Source organism: Chionomys nivalis, chromosome 4, assembly GCF_950005125.1.
Source record: "Chionomys nivalis chromosome 4, mChiNiv1.1, whole genome shotgun sequence".
In the NCBI taxonomy this organism is placed as follows: Eukaryota; Metazoa; Chordata; class Mammalia; order Rodentia; family Cricetidae; genus Chionomys; species Chionomys nivalis.
This window is the reverse complement of record NC_080089.1, coordinates 19,498,481-19,512,811: the sequence shown is the minus strand read 5'-3', so window position 1 is coordinate 19,512,811 and position 14,331 is coordinate 19,498,481. Positions and strand designations below refer to the sequence as shown.

Below are 14,331 nucleotides of genomic sequence, written 5' to 3'. Positions count from 1 at the left end.
GTTGCTTGTCAAACTTTGAGGAAAAATGGGACAAATTGAATTCTAATTAATTAATTTTTAATGAGGAAAAACAATATCACAGTGCACCTGAAGAAAAATAAAAATTATGTCAATTATTATTGTCTTACTGAATGTCAGTTGTTGATGAGAATGAATAGTTAGCATTTTAACAGATATGTTAACAAATGTTTTATATTTCCTTTTTATTGATTAAATTTTTTCTTTGACAACTTTATTCTTCTATAATGTATTCTGGTTACTTTTACCCCACTATACCTCTCTCCCACCCTGTCACACACTGACTCATTCCACTCTGTCCCTGTTCCATGTTCATGTCTTTTTGCTTGTTTGTTTGTTTGTTTGTTTGATGAGCCACCCAGTTTAACCAAAGCCATCTGTGTGTCCTCGGTTTGTAAACCCAGTGAGTTCACCAGTTGGGCTACAGATGAAGTTGGGTCTTGGCTATAAAATTTCAATGTCCAGCCTACATACCCATTTGATTCACTACCTAAAGGTTTCACAATCTTCCTAAACACTGCTATCACAGGAAATCAAGTTTAAAACTTTTGAGCATATAGGAGGCATTCCATCTGCATGGTATGGCGCATTTATTAAAATCAGAGGAAAGTCTCAGGTGTGTGTTTTTGCTTCTAAATCTTTGAGATAAATTCTCTTCTGTTTTTACAATACAGCACTACAAGATATCTGGACCAGGACTTTATGGGAGCATTTCATGTTCTACCTTCTGTCTCCTATTTTCTGTACTAGGATTATACTTGCTTGCACTTCTTTTTCCAGCTTTTATACTGGGTTTGATATTATCCCACCTATGTTCTAAATGCTTTTGACCATGTTCCATGCATAGGACTTCTCTGTGATTCTAGTTTAAAATGTTTTTTACAGCTAGATACAACATCGGCACTATGAAGATGACAACTATGGCTTTTAACTTTTCAGGTTTCTGCCCAGATCCCCCATATATCTTCACAAAGGTAAGTACAGGCCACACAGAGTAAGAACACTGTAATTGTTTGAAAGTGTCATGTTTACCCCATATTTTATTTGTTACTTGATTTATCCTCAGTATTTCAAACTATGATCATACAATGGCAAAACCAATTATGAAGAATCTGGCCAACAGTTCATGTTCCAATACAGCATAAAATATGATCTTACAAGGATATAAAATTATCACAGTGACAGAAATAGGAAAGATACACAAAGAACATACCCATACCCATCTATATCTGAATGACAAACTATTCTGGCCATAGGTTTGACTGATTCTGTTGATGAACATATCCAACATTTCAGAAATTTTGGAAAAATATTATGACTAACTTACCCAATATGTGATACTTTACTATAGAAAGTTTTGAAAGCTAGCATACTAAGTAGCCCAAACTTTTGCTTTCATCATCAAAGATAGTAATAATAAAAATTATTTAGGACAGCTATCATATTTGAGAAGGAACATATTTCTTTTTTGTCAGAAAATGGCCTGGATCCTTTGAAGACAGCTAATATATATCTAGTAGAATGGAAGAAAGGTGAATATTTGTCACATTAGAAAATGACACTGTATCAATAAAATGTCAGGATCCTCACAGTAGACCCGCCTCTCAAAGTCTTTCACATACTATTTCTTCACTGATTCCCTGAGATAGATTTGGTATAAAAGACCTGTTCCTATATCAAATCATTAAATACAGCACTCTGCATTACTTGGATGGCTTCATGAAGAATGATCTTCCGCATCCCACACAATCGGAAAAAAAAAAAACAGCACTCATATCTTGCTCACACAGGAAAGAATCAGGGGCTCCTGGTAGAAATAAAATCTGTAGAGGAAAGTGAGACTATTCTTTTTTGACTTTGCAGAACTTTTAAGGGGAGATTTCACTGACTGACACCTATAGTCTCCAGATCCATGACAGTTTAATAGCCAAAGCTTTTTAATAGGCAGTAAATAATAATTTCAGTAAGATCCCAAGAGTGTAGGTCCTTAAAGACCAACTTTGTAGATGGAAGAAATTCCGAGTGCCTGGTATCTTGACCCATGAGGCCTTATTTGCCTTCATTATATTTTCTGTCACTTTGATTTCATAGACCCGACAAACATAACAAACTAAAATTTTAGTGAATTCAAACACCCTATTTTAACTATATCAATATATTTAGTTAGGAGACCTATTTGAATTTTATATTTGAATATATATTTTAATGTGATGCTTATGTCACTTTCATGTCCATCTCACTAAGATTGCAGAGCAGTGTTCTACTTTGATCAGTTTGTATGATATTTTATGTACGTTTTTAGGACTGACTAAACCTTGTGATGTTGCCTGGCTAAGACTGTTTCCCCTGTTTGCAACATTCTTCTAGTTGCATATAGATTTCAGTCTATGGTAGAAGCTCTGCATTGTTTGAGAGAGCCAAAGAATATAGGAGAAGAATAAAAGGGAAGAAAGAGAAGAGGAGGAATTATATATTATAATTTCAAAAATACAAAATGTACAGCTCTTTTGGATAAACCATAGAATGCATTATTGCAGTGTTTCTGTTTTGACTGGCAAATGAAAAACTAACAGCAGATAACTTTGTAGGATGGATCTGAAGCTGACACATTGATGATGGGCAAGGGAATGCTTCTTAACCAACTACTCAGTTATACTTATTTCTTAGATTATATTTAGACTGTAACCTCATTGTAGGACCCAGAAGATGACTTAAGGGTCACTGAGGCTCTTTGTCACTCCACTCTTCCCATTATGAATTTATTGAAGAAACATTCTTTTTCTTCTTCAATTATTAACTTGTCTCTTTTAACTGAATTATTATGGACATGAGGCATAGCTTGTCTTATTGGTGCAGAGGCTGTTACCACAAATCTGGTAAGATAAACTAAATAAACTAAGAAAAATGTCTATTAAAGACACTGGGCCTACTATTCAGAAACAGGTAGGATATCCTTATGTGGAAATCATTTTAGCTTATATATGCCAAATAACTAGACAGTTAAGTTCTTACTCAGTTTGATCTTTCTGGCCCATCAACACCACTAACACATTGCGAATCAATTCTGAAAATCTTAAATTGCTAAAGTCTTAATTTTTTCTGGAGATACCAATCCCCAGAATGCCATGTTTCATGTACACCCTGGCCCTGCTGATGATCAAGGCAGTAGGTTATTGAATGTATTAGTATTTGTTTAACTTAAGTTTCTTGTCAGTTTTATAGCCAAGACATTAAAATATACACATGAAAGCATACTAATGCTGAACCGAGAGACAGTACAAAGGAAGAAAGTGACATTATACAAAAAATTTTCTAGGAAAACATTAAATTTTTTCCATGGAGGATAGCTACTACTAAGGGATTATTGGCATTAGGTGCTGTGCAGATAACAAAACCAACAGACAGTTTCAATGGGTTAAAAAAGTATTATCATTATTTAGGTCATATAAGCTGTTTTGATGATTAACATAATGGACTTCCATCTGGAAATAGAGGACACACTGTCTGGATGAGTTTCTATATCATTCTAAATTGAAGTATCAGTTGCTGTGACCTGTGTTATTGTTCTAATATTCAACATTTTCCTCTATTTTGGAGTAAATGACAATATGACTTTTGATGTGGGAAATCCTTCTATATATGTGTTGCTTTTATTGGTTAATGAATAAAGAAACCACTTTGGCCTGTGATAGGGCAGAGTAGACCTAGGTGAGAAAACTAAACTGAATGCTGGGAGAAAGAAGGTGGAGTCAGGAAAAGCCATGCCACTGCTTGGGACATACACGTTGGAACCTTGCCAGTAAGACACAGCCACATGGCAATACAAAGATGAAAAGAAATAGGTTAATTTAAGATATATGAGCTATCTAGCATTACACTTAAGTTATTGGCCAAACAGTAACTTAAATATTATAGTTTCTGTGTGATTATTTCGTGATCTGGTTGGCTGGGGAATGAATAAGTGGCCTCTCCCAACAGCCATTCCATGGGAGATTCAGGAAACAAGAAAGAAGGAGCTCAAACAGATAAAAAAGTGGTTAAGTATAGTGGGATGATGTCTCAAAAATCAAACATTATCAACCTGTGGGTTGCAACTCCTTTGTGGGCTAGACAACTATTTCACTGACTTAGCATATAAAAAATCCAGCATATCAGATATTTATATTACTATTCATAACAGTATCAAAATTACTCTTATGGAATAGCAATGAAAATAATTTTATGGTTGGAAGTCATCACAATATGAAAAACTGTATTAAACATCACAGAATTAGACTCCATTCTACAGCATGATGCCCCTTATGTGTTCTCTAAGCCAGCCTATATGGAAACAGTTCATTTTTTTAATGACTACAGTGTTTCCCAAGAACAGTGAAAGTCCAGATGAAGCACCCAAAACCATACATTTCCCTTTGGTTTAATTTATAAAGACCTGAAGATGCTTCAGCCTGTAGTCATTTCTATGTTTACACCAATGCTGCCTAGAGCCATACAAATTAGGAATGTGATGAACAGCTATTGAATTTTGGTCCTGTAAGTAACTGTAATAAAATAGCATATACGTTGTAAATCTGGACTCTCTGGAATATTGATTTCTCTACTTAGTGTGGATTGATATTGTTTTCATGTCCACTTAGAAAAGTCTTAAAATGCTATCTTACTGACCTGTGCATATTATTAAACATTATTAGACACACAGGGTATTGTACTTAATAACTTAATGTAAAAACCATTTGACATTAAATTGCATTTTTATATTTTAAAATTCAATTAATCTCAAGCCACTAGCTCATGCTCTGCTTCTGTAAGTTGAGAAAAAAATTATCTTCATTTCTAAACCAACTTATCTAATATCAGGAACCTGAACATAAAACCCAAATAAGGTAACAAAGTAAAGATAAAAATAAATAATACTTTGATTTTTTTCTGCTTTTTTAGGAGGAAATGTTCGAGGATACAGATTGAAGCAGTGCCTACCCAATCCATTCCTCATCTGTTTCTGTTCAGAACAGGGCAAGCTTCCCATGGGGACCAAAAAAGCATGTCATAGCAAGTAACCGTAGAACTCATATCCTCCCCTTGTTGTAAATCTGAGCAAGGTAACCCAGTCGGAGGAATAGGTTCCTAAAGGTCAGTCAAAACATTAGGGACAGCACCTGCTCTGACTAATAGGAGTACCACAGGGTAGACCAAGCTACACAAATGTCACCCATATGTAGAGGAACTAGGTTGGTCCCACACAGGCTTCCTAGCTGTCCATTCATTCTCTGTGTGCTCCTTTGAGCCCATGTTAATTGTTTCTCTGGGTTTCCTTGTGATGTCACTGACCCTCATTGGATCATACTATCCTTCCTCCCTCTCTTCAGCAGGATTTCTCAAGCTCAGTGCAATGCATAACTGTTGGTCTCTGAATCTGTTTCTATCAGTTACTGGATGAAGACTCTCTGATAACAATTAGTGTAGTCACCAATCTATGGAGATAGCAGACTATCATTAGGTATCAATACATTGAAATTTTTCTCAGTTGTGTTTGGTTCTATACTGGGTCTCTCATCATCCAGGTTTTAGGTTCTGGCACTCCTGGCAGTACCAGGAGTTGACTCACTCTTACGGTATGGGTTTTGGACTAGACTAATAATCTGGAGGTATTACCATCCTTAATTTCAAATTCTACTATAGATGTATAATAATAAATACAGCATGGTACTGGCATAAAAACAAACAAGAGAGGATCAATAAAATAGAACTGAAGTTTCAGACATAAATCCACACATCTATGGACACCTGATTTTTTAAAAGAAACAAAAAGTATACAATAGAAAAAGAAAGCATTTTCAATAAATGGTGCTGCATAGCTGGATGTTACCATATAAATATATCCATATCTATCACGCTGTACAACAGTCAAGTCCAAGTGGATCAAGGACTTCAACATAGATTAATTTACACTGAACCTAACAGAAGAGAAAGTGGGAAATAGCCTTGATTGGCGCAGAAGCAACTTTCTGAATAGAACACTAGTAGCACAGATACTAAAATCTAAACAGAGAATTCTCAACAGAAGAATTTAAAGTTGCAGAGATACACTTAAAGAAATGTTCAACGTACTTAGTCATCAGGGAAATGCAAATCAAAATGACTCTGAGATTTCATCTTTCACCTGGCAGAATGGCTAAGACGAAAACCACAAATGACTGCTTATGCTGAAGAGAATGTGGAACCAGGTGAACACTGCCCCACAGCTGGTGGGAGCACAGAGTTGTCAGTCACTTTCGAAATCAAATACGGTGCTCTCTCAGAAAATTGGAATTGATCTACCTCAAGACTCAACTCTACCACTTTTGTACATATATCCAAAGGATGCTCAATCAAGCTGCTTTTTACAGAATCCAGGACCACCAACTCCAGGATGGCATGACTCATAATGGGTCAGGCCCTCCCCTGTCAATCATTAGTTAAGAAAATGCCCTACTGCCGGATGTTATGAAGGCATTTTCCTTTCTTTTTTTTCCGTATTTTGAAGTTGAAATGGAGGCATTTTCCAAACTGATTATCCTTCTTTTTAAGTTGACATAAAACTAGCCGGCACACAAGGCTAAGGAGCAGGAGTATTAAATTAACCAATTGAAAAGGAAAGATTTAAGATGACTGTAGCTTATAAGGTGACAAATGACTGCATATCAGTCATAGGCTATCACAGCAAAAGTGTTTTCCAAGGAAGCAAATTCCAAAATAAAGCAGACTGATTGAGACAATCTGCGTAAGTGATGCTCTTATCCTGTGTCTGCAGCACAGTTTACTAGCATCTTTTGAATGGTGGTTGAGCTTATATCGATGTCTACCAGTAAAAGATTAGAGAGAAAAAAAATATGTAGGAGTATGGGGATGAGTTATCACTAGTAGCCAGAATCATGAGTAAGTTTCCAAAGATGGTGATGGTGGTAGACATATTATGTCTAGATAAATTAAAGTTATACTTTGTAGCTGCAAAGAATTTACTATCTAAACAATAACTCCAGAAAAAACTGGTTCTGAATTGTGCTATAAAATATGGGTCTTAGCCGGGCGGTGGTGGCGCACGCCTTTAATCCCAGCACTCGGGAGGCAGAGGCAGGCGGATCTCTGTGAGTTCGAGACCAGCCTGGTCTACAAGAGCTAGTTCCAGGACAGGCTCCAAAACCACAGAGAAACCCTGTCTCGAAAAACCAAAAAAAAAAAAAAAAAAAAAAAAATGGGTCTTGCATATATAAGTGTGAAGAATGATTATAAAAGTTTAGTATTTTATTGTAAATTTTTTGAAGGTCTTGACTTTTTTTTTTTTAAATCTTATGTACAAAGACTGGCATTGATCTTTTCCACTGGGTAGAGTCTTGAAGAATCCATTCAAGGTCGCTTAGTCCAACTTAATGAAGCCGATGTCCTTTGCGTACTGCCGGGAACACTGGCGGCACATGTTCAGCCCATATTTCCGGATCAGACTGTGGCGGTTGAGCAGACGCAGCAGGAGCAGGATCCCTGGCCGAACTTCCGCGGGTGACTCCAGTAGAGCTGCTGGTGACCCGTGCTGCCTCACTGACGGCCGACATAGGTTTTTTTTTTTTTTTTTTTTTTCTTTTAAGGTGGCTATAGTTTGTGTCAAGCTGACAAAATCTAACCAGCATGTTCTATTATTATATTTTTGGAAGGCCTCACTATGGAAGGTATGCCAATTTTAGAAAGGACATATATAAAACAATTTGTGAAACAATTGCCCATGACTTTTCTAATCCATTTCAATCATCTCAGTTTCTTTATTGGGGGTGACCTGCAATCTTTCAAAGACGACTTCCCTACTGTCACCGATATTTCAGATATTGAGTGTTCTGGCATAATTCAAGGAAAGCCACCGACATAATGAAAATAGGACAAAAAAGGAATCCCAGCAGCAGAGCACATGTTTAGCAAATGCAAAGGGTCATGAGTGCTGGGTCCCTTAATTGGGAGAAAAAAGATAAACAGCAACAAAAACAAGTCCTGGGATGATTTCGTGGCAATGATAAAGTGGCAGACATCAATATCGGTTAGTGTTGTTGAAGAATGTCACTGTGAATCACAAAAATAAATACAAAACAGTTCTTTCTGTTTTTTTTTTTTTTTACTGGGTTCCACATTTTTGTTCCTGATATAATTAGAAAAAAATATGACTGGAAAAAAGCCTAGGAAAGAAAATTATAGAGTAAAAGTAGTCTAATAAAACATCAGTTCCTATCTTATTTTCTTTTCTCCCTATGATCATTTACAGTGACACTTGGAAGTGAGTTTCTCAGGGATTAGAGATCATTATTAGAAGCTAGAGAGGTAGGTGAGGATATAAGCCTATATTGCTTTTGCAGCAGATCCAGATTCAGTTCCCAGTACCAACATCAAAAGGCTTACAAAGTCAATAACTCCAGGGGATCAGCCATCTTTTAGCCATATGGGCACCTGCATACATCTGCATACACTTGGTACCCATTAATTCATGTCACCTCCCATACATATACATAAATACTTAGCTCCTTGGCCAAGGTCATCCATGACAATTTTGGCATAGTAAAAGGACTCATGACCATAGAGTCCAGATCATCACTGCCACACTGAAGACTGTGGATAGCCCCTCTGGGTAGCTGTGGTGTGATGGCTGTTAGACTGCCCGGAACATCATCACTGCATAAAGTGGTGCTGCCAAGGCTGTGTACAAAATGATCTCAGAGCTGAATGGGAAGCTCCAGGCATGGCCTTCCATGTTCCTACCCCCAATGTGTCCATTGTAGATCTGACACACCGTCTGGAAAAAGCAGCCAAGTATAAAGACATCAATAAGGTGGTAAAACAGGCATCTGAAAGCTCACTAAAGGGCATCTTGGGCTACACTGAGTACCAGGTTGTCTCCTGTGATGTTAATAGTGATGCCCACTCTTCCATCTTTGATGCTGGGGCTGGCATAGTTCTCAATGACAACTTTGTAAATCTCATTTCTTGGTATGATGATTTCAGCAACAGCAACAGGTTGGTGGACCTCATGGTCTACATGGCCTCCAAGTAGTAAGAAGCCAATCCTGGACCACCCATATCAGCAAGGACACAGAACAAGAGAGAAGCCTTTGGATGCTCAGCAGTCATTGTCCTAACTCAACTCCTATTCCTGGGTGTCTCCCTCAAAATTTCCATCCCAAGCCTCCAGAATAACAGGAGGGACTTAGGGAGCTGTACACTCTTGAATAACATCAATAAAGTCTACTGTACCCACCAAGAAAATAATTGTCTGCTCTTGATTTAAATTTGGTATATGATACCTATCCAGAAAATTGTCCATTTCTTTTAGATTTTCCAACTTTGTGGATTAAAGATTTTGAAGTATAACCTGACAAATCTCTGGATTTTCTCAGTGTCTGTTTTTATGTCCCCCTTTTCATTTCTGACTTTGATAATTTGGATATTCCCTCTATGTCTTTTGGTTGGTTTGGATAAGGTTTTATGTATCTTGTTGATTTTCTCAAAGAACCAGCTCTTTGTTTCATTGGATCTCTGTACTGTTCTTTTGGTTTCTATATTAGTGATTGCAGACCTAAGTTTGATTATTTCCTGTTATCTACTCCTCCTGGTAAATCTGGTTCTTTTTTTTTTAATTTTTATTTATTTTTTCATTCAAAAATTTACACTTCCTCCCCTCCTCCCAGTCCCCTCTTACTCCCCCACTCCCCCTCCTCCCTCCCCCTCCCTCCTTAAGAGAGGTCAGGGAATCCTGCCCTGTGGGAGGTCCAAGGCCCTACCCCCTACATCCAGGCCTAGGAAGCTTTGCATCCAAATAGACTAGGGTCCCCAAAAGCCAGTGCATGCACTAGAAACAAGTCCCAGTGCCTTTATCAATGGCTTCTCAGTCAGCCCCCATTGTCAGCCACATTCAGAGAGTCCAGTTTGATCGCATGCTCATTTAGTCCCGGTCCTGCTGGATTTGATGAGCTCCCATTAGAACAGGCACACTGTCTCAGTGGGTGGACCAACCCCTCGTGGTCCAGACTTCCTTGCTCATCTTCTCCCTCCTTCTGCTCTTCAACCGGAACTTTGGAGCTTAGTCCATTCGAGATACTCATCAGTGTGATAGTGGGGCAAGGCCAGTTCAGGCACTCTCTGCTCTGCCGCCCAAGGATCTAGCTGGGGACATCCACATGGACACCTGGGATCCCCCCTAGAGTCAAGTCTCTTGCCAACTGTAAAATGGCTCCCTTAATGTAGATATCTTCTTCCCTGCTCCTATATCCGCCCTTCCTCCATCTCCACCCTCCTCTCCTCCAAGCTCCAGTCTTTCCTTTCTCCCTTCTCTCTCCCCCTCTCCCCTTCCCCCAAATCTACCCCCACTCCTACCCCCACCCCCATGCTCCCAACTTTTGCCCTGCAATCTTGTTTGCTTCCAATTTCCAGGAGGATCTATATATGTTTTTCTTTGGGTTCACCTTGTTTTTTTTTTTTTTTTTTTTCTTTCTTAAGACTTTTTATTTTTTTTTAATTAAAATTTCCACCTGCTCCCCGTTTCCCATTTCCCTCCCCTCCTCCCAAATATTGCCCCCTCCCCCCACTTCCCTCCCCCTATCCCCACTCCTCTTCTCCTCCCCCCACTCCATTCCCCCTCCCTCTCGATACTGAAGAGCAGTCCAAATTCCCTGCCCTGCGGGAAGACCAAGGTCCTTCTATCTACGTCCAGAAAGGTGAGCGTCCAAACAGGCTAAGCTCCCACAAAGCCAAGGACAATGGCACTGGGTTCACCTTGTTATTTGGCTTCTCTAGGCTTGTGAACTATAGACTTAAGGTCCTTTGTTTGTGAACTATAGGCTTAAGGTCCTTTGTTTATGGCTAGAGTCCACTAATGAGTGAGTACATACCATATTCATCTTTGTGGGTCTGGGTTATCTCACTCAGGATAGTGTTTTCTATTTCTATCCATTTGCATGCAAAATTCAAAACATCATTATCTCCAATTTGATTTTATAAATCCCCATGTCTGTTTTTAAGCAAATACCAAGCTATTTTTACTACAGTAGCTCTAAAGTAAAACTTGAAGTCAAGGATGGTGATAGCTCTGGAAGTTTCCTAATTGTGCAGAATTGTTTAGGCTATATTGTTTTTTTTTCCCATATGAAGTTGAGTATTGTTCTTTTGAGGTCCTTGAATAATTGTATTGAGATTTTGATGGGGATTTCAATGAATCTGTAGATTGCTTTAGGGAAGATTGTTATTTTTACTATGTTGATCCTACCAATCTAAGATCATTGGAGATCTTTCCATATTCTTCAATTTCTTTCTTAAAAATTTGAGAGGATGTATTGGTATAAAATGTTAAGATGGATTTAAAGAATATCAAAATTCTTAAATATTCTTTTTAAAATTAGTGATATGGAGAATTGAACAAATCTATTCAATTAAGGGTGAATTATAACCAAATCTACTACTTTTGATTAATTTTGTAATTCAATCAAAATCTCAAATGATTAAAATATTGTAATAAATAATTAATATTAAATACATTTTAATAAAACTGGAGATGATATTAGTAAATCTCCCAGCAAGTTACAATGTTTATATGTTTTTAGCAATCAATACTAAGGTATCTTAGATCTTAATCTTCTATGAACAATGTAAAAACTACAGTAAAAATTCTGGAAACATTGATAAAACTTGAATAGACAAATTTCTGGGCTTTTACATTTTTATATCACATATATATTGTTGTAGTCATATATGTTGGATACACTTCATAGTGTACAAATTATGTCAGACTAATGGTATGAAGCAAACATATAGAAAGATAGTAAGATTGGAAATTAATATAAAGGTCATGTATTATATGCTCAAAGCATGTGACATGGAAGGAAGTGTAAAAGTGACTTCTGAATACTGGAAGGCAGGCTTTTGGAATCATAAAGTAGGTAATACGAATTTCACTCTCATACATTCTCTGAGGATGTGCACTCATGGGGTGAAAATATTAGAACAAATATCTGTCTAATGAAGTGCTTTGAATTTTAAATTGCCCAGGGACATGGTAGGAGGCAGTCTGTGATGATCTCTCTTGTAAAGCATGATGAGGTACAAATTCTTCATGATCAGGACCTTGCTCATAAAGCTGATTTTCATTTCCCAAGGACACACACTCAGAGACATCTGAAACTGGATTACAGGTTGACTGCTACAGCAACCTAGTCTATATGTGGGGTTCTGGAGGTCTGAACTTTGGGACTCATGCTCGTGCAACAAGTGCTTTAAAAATTGAAACTATCTCCAAACTTCAGGGGTAGTATTCTAGTGACATTTTAAGTGTGACTGCTGTTTCTGATGCAAACTTTTCTCACCAATCACCACCTCCGTCAGATTAATTAATATCATGCAAAAGAGAAACCAAACAGCATTTCCAGGATTCCTTCTTCTGGGATTGACAGATGACCCAGGACTGCAGCCTTTCGTGGTCTGCTTGTTCTTTTTCATGTACGTGGTCACTGTCCTAGGAAACCTACTCATAATTTTGATTTCCAGATTAGACTCACATCTTCACACCCCCATGTACTTATTTCTCTCCAATCTGTCTTTAAATGACATCTGTTTTAGCACAAGCACAATCCCAAAGATGCTGGTGAACATACAAGAAAATAGTCAGAGCATCACATACAGAAGCTGCCTCACTCAAATGAGCTTTGTTTTAATTTTTGGTGGCATGGAAAACTGTCTCCTTGCAGTAATGGCTTATGACCGCTATATGGCTATTTGTCACCCCCTGAGGTACACAGTCATCATGGAGCCCTGGTTATGTGTTCTTCTGGTTATATTGTCCCTGCTAATTACTGTTGTGGATTCTTTGATGCACAGCCTGATGGTGCTACGATTGTCATTCTGCATACACCTGGAAATACCAAGTTTCTTCTGTGAACTTCCCAAGATCCTCAAGCTGGCCTGTTCTGATACTCTCATTGATAACATCCTGATTTATATTTCATCCTGCATATTTGTTGGTGTTCCTATCTCTGGAATCATTTTTTATTATGTTCACATCATTTCCTCTGTTTTGAGAATGTCATCATCAGAAGGAAAGTATAAAGCCTTTTCTACCTGTGGGTCTCATTTTTTGGTTGTGTCCTTGTTCTATGGGACAGGCTTTGGGGTATATATTACATCTGCTATTATGGACTCATCCAGGAAGACTGCAGTGGCTTCTGTGATGTATTCTGTGGTCCCTCAGATGCTGAACCCCTTTATTTATAGTCTAAGGAACAGGGATATGAAGGAAGCCTTGAGGAAATTCTTTCACAGGATGGCTTCTTTATTATGATATTTCACTTATTTGGACTTCAACTTCTAGAGTAAGTGAACTGATGCAATATCTAGTGAATTAGAATACCTAATCTTCTCATACTGTCTGCTTCTAATAGTACAACATAAACATTATGTATTAATTGTGTCAGAACTTCACAATTATGTTATTTTTTGTGGGTAAATTACATGATTCCAGGTGTTTTACATAGTTTATATTCCTGAGTTTCACAAAAGAAGAATCTGAACCAGAGATTGTTGTTTAAGGAAATTTTGCTGTAGGGTAGTCACAGTATTGGATGTATAGGAGATGAAATAGTTAGGAAACTATTAAACAATATTAATATGTAATTTAAATATGGACAGTAGTTTTTACCATAGTACATAACTGGGTCCATGAAGACTACATCTAACTCTTAGTACAATGTGAAGCAATGAGTTGGACATTCATTTCCTGTCAAACTGTTACTGTGACATATTTGTCACAGTGCATATGTCCATGAGGTAAACATCACTCAGCAGATATAATACCATTATATAGATATTTGACTTATTGGTATAATATTTGTTGTTTGGGATGATTGTGAGAAAGTTATCACTTATCAGTGATGGTATCTTCAGACCTAACAGCACAGAGGTCCTAATATCAATGCTACAGAACAATGAATAGAGTTGTTTTTCATTATAAGTATTTTTATGGAGAAGAATATGTTTGAAGAAACTTGGGGTTTCATAAGTCCTTCATAAAACTTCTTTTATTCCAGATATGAGGAATAGTGTACAAATTCAAGGGCAATTTCTGGTCAAGTTAGAAGAGACAGAACAGCCGGGTGGTGGTGGCGCACGCCTTTAATCCCAGCACTCGGGAGGCAGAGGCAGGCGGATCTCTGTGAGTTCGAGACCAGCCTGGTCTACAAGAGCTAGTTCCAGGACAGGCTCCAAAACCACAGAGAAACCCTGTCTCAAAAAACCAAAAAAAAAAAAAAAAAAAAAAAA

The 14,331-nt window shown here is 37.7% G+C and overlaps 1 protein-coding gene and 1 pseudogene across 1 annotated transcript; one reads left to right on the top strand and one right to left on the bottom strand.

Annotated features, from left to right (window-relative positions):
• Positions 1-7,393: 7,393 nt before the first annotated feature.
• Positions 7,394-8,462, bottom strand: LOC130872674 (40S ribosomal protein S29-like; annotated as a pseudogene).
• Positions 8,463-12,412: 3,950 nt separating this feature from the next.
• LOC130873195 (olfactory receptor 7G2-like) lies at positions 12,413-13,354 on the top strand. The gene has a single exon (XM_057767820.1). It carries the CDS (start codon positions 12,416-12,418, stop codon positions 13,352-13,354), a length of 939 nt encoding a protein of 312 aa, XP_057623803.1. The 5' UTR covers positions 12,413-12,415.
• The last annotated feature ends 977 nt before the right edge of the window (positions 13,355-14,331 follow it).

What these genes read in the sequence shown, in the direction of transcription:
- LOC130873195 (XM_057767820.1), top strand. Translation starts at nt 12,416, where the DNA reads ATGCAAAAGAGAAACCAAACAGCATTTCCAGGATTCCTTCTTCTGGGA.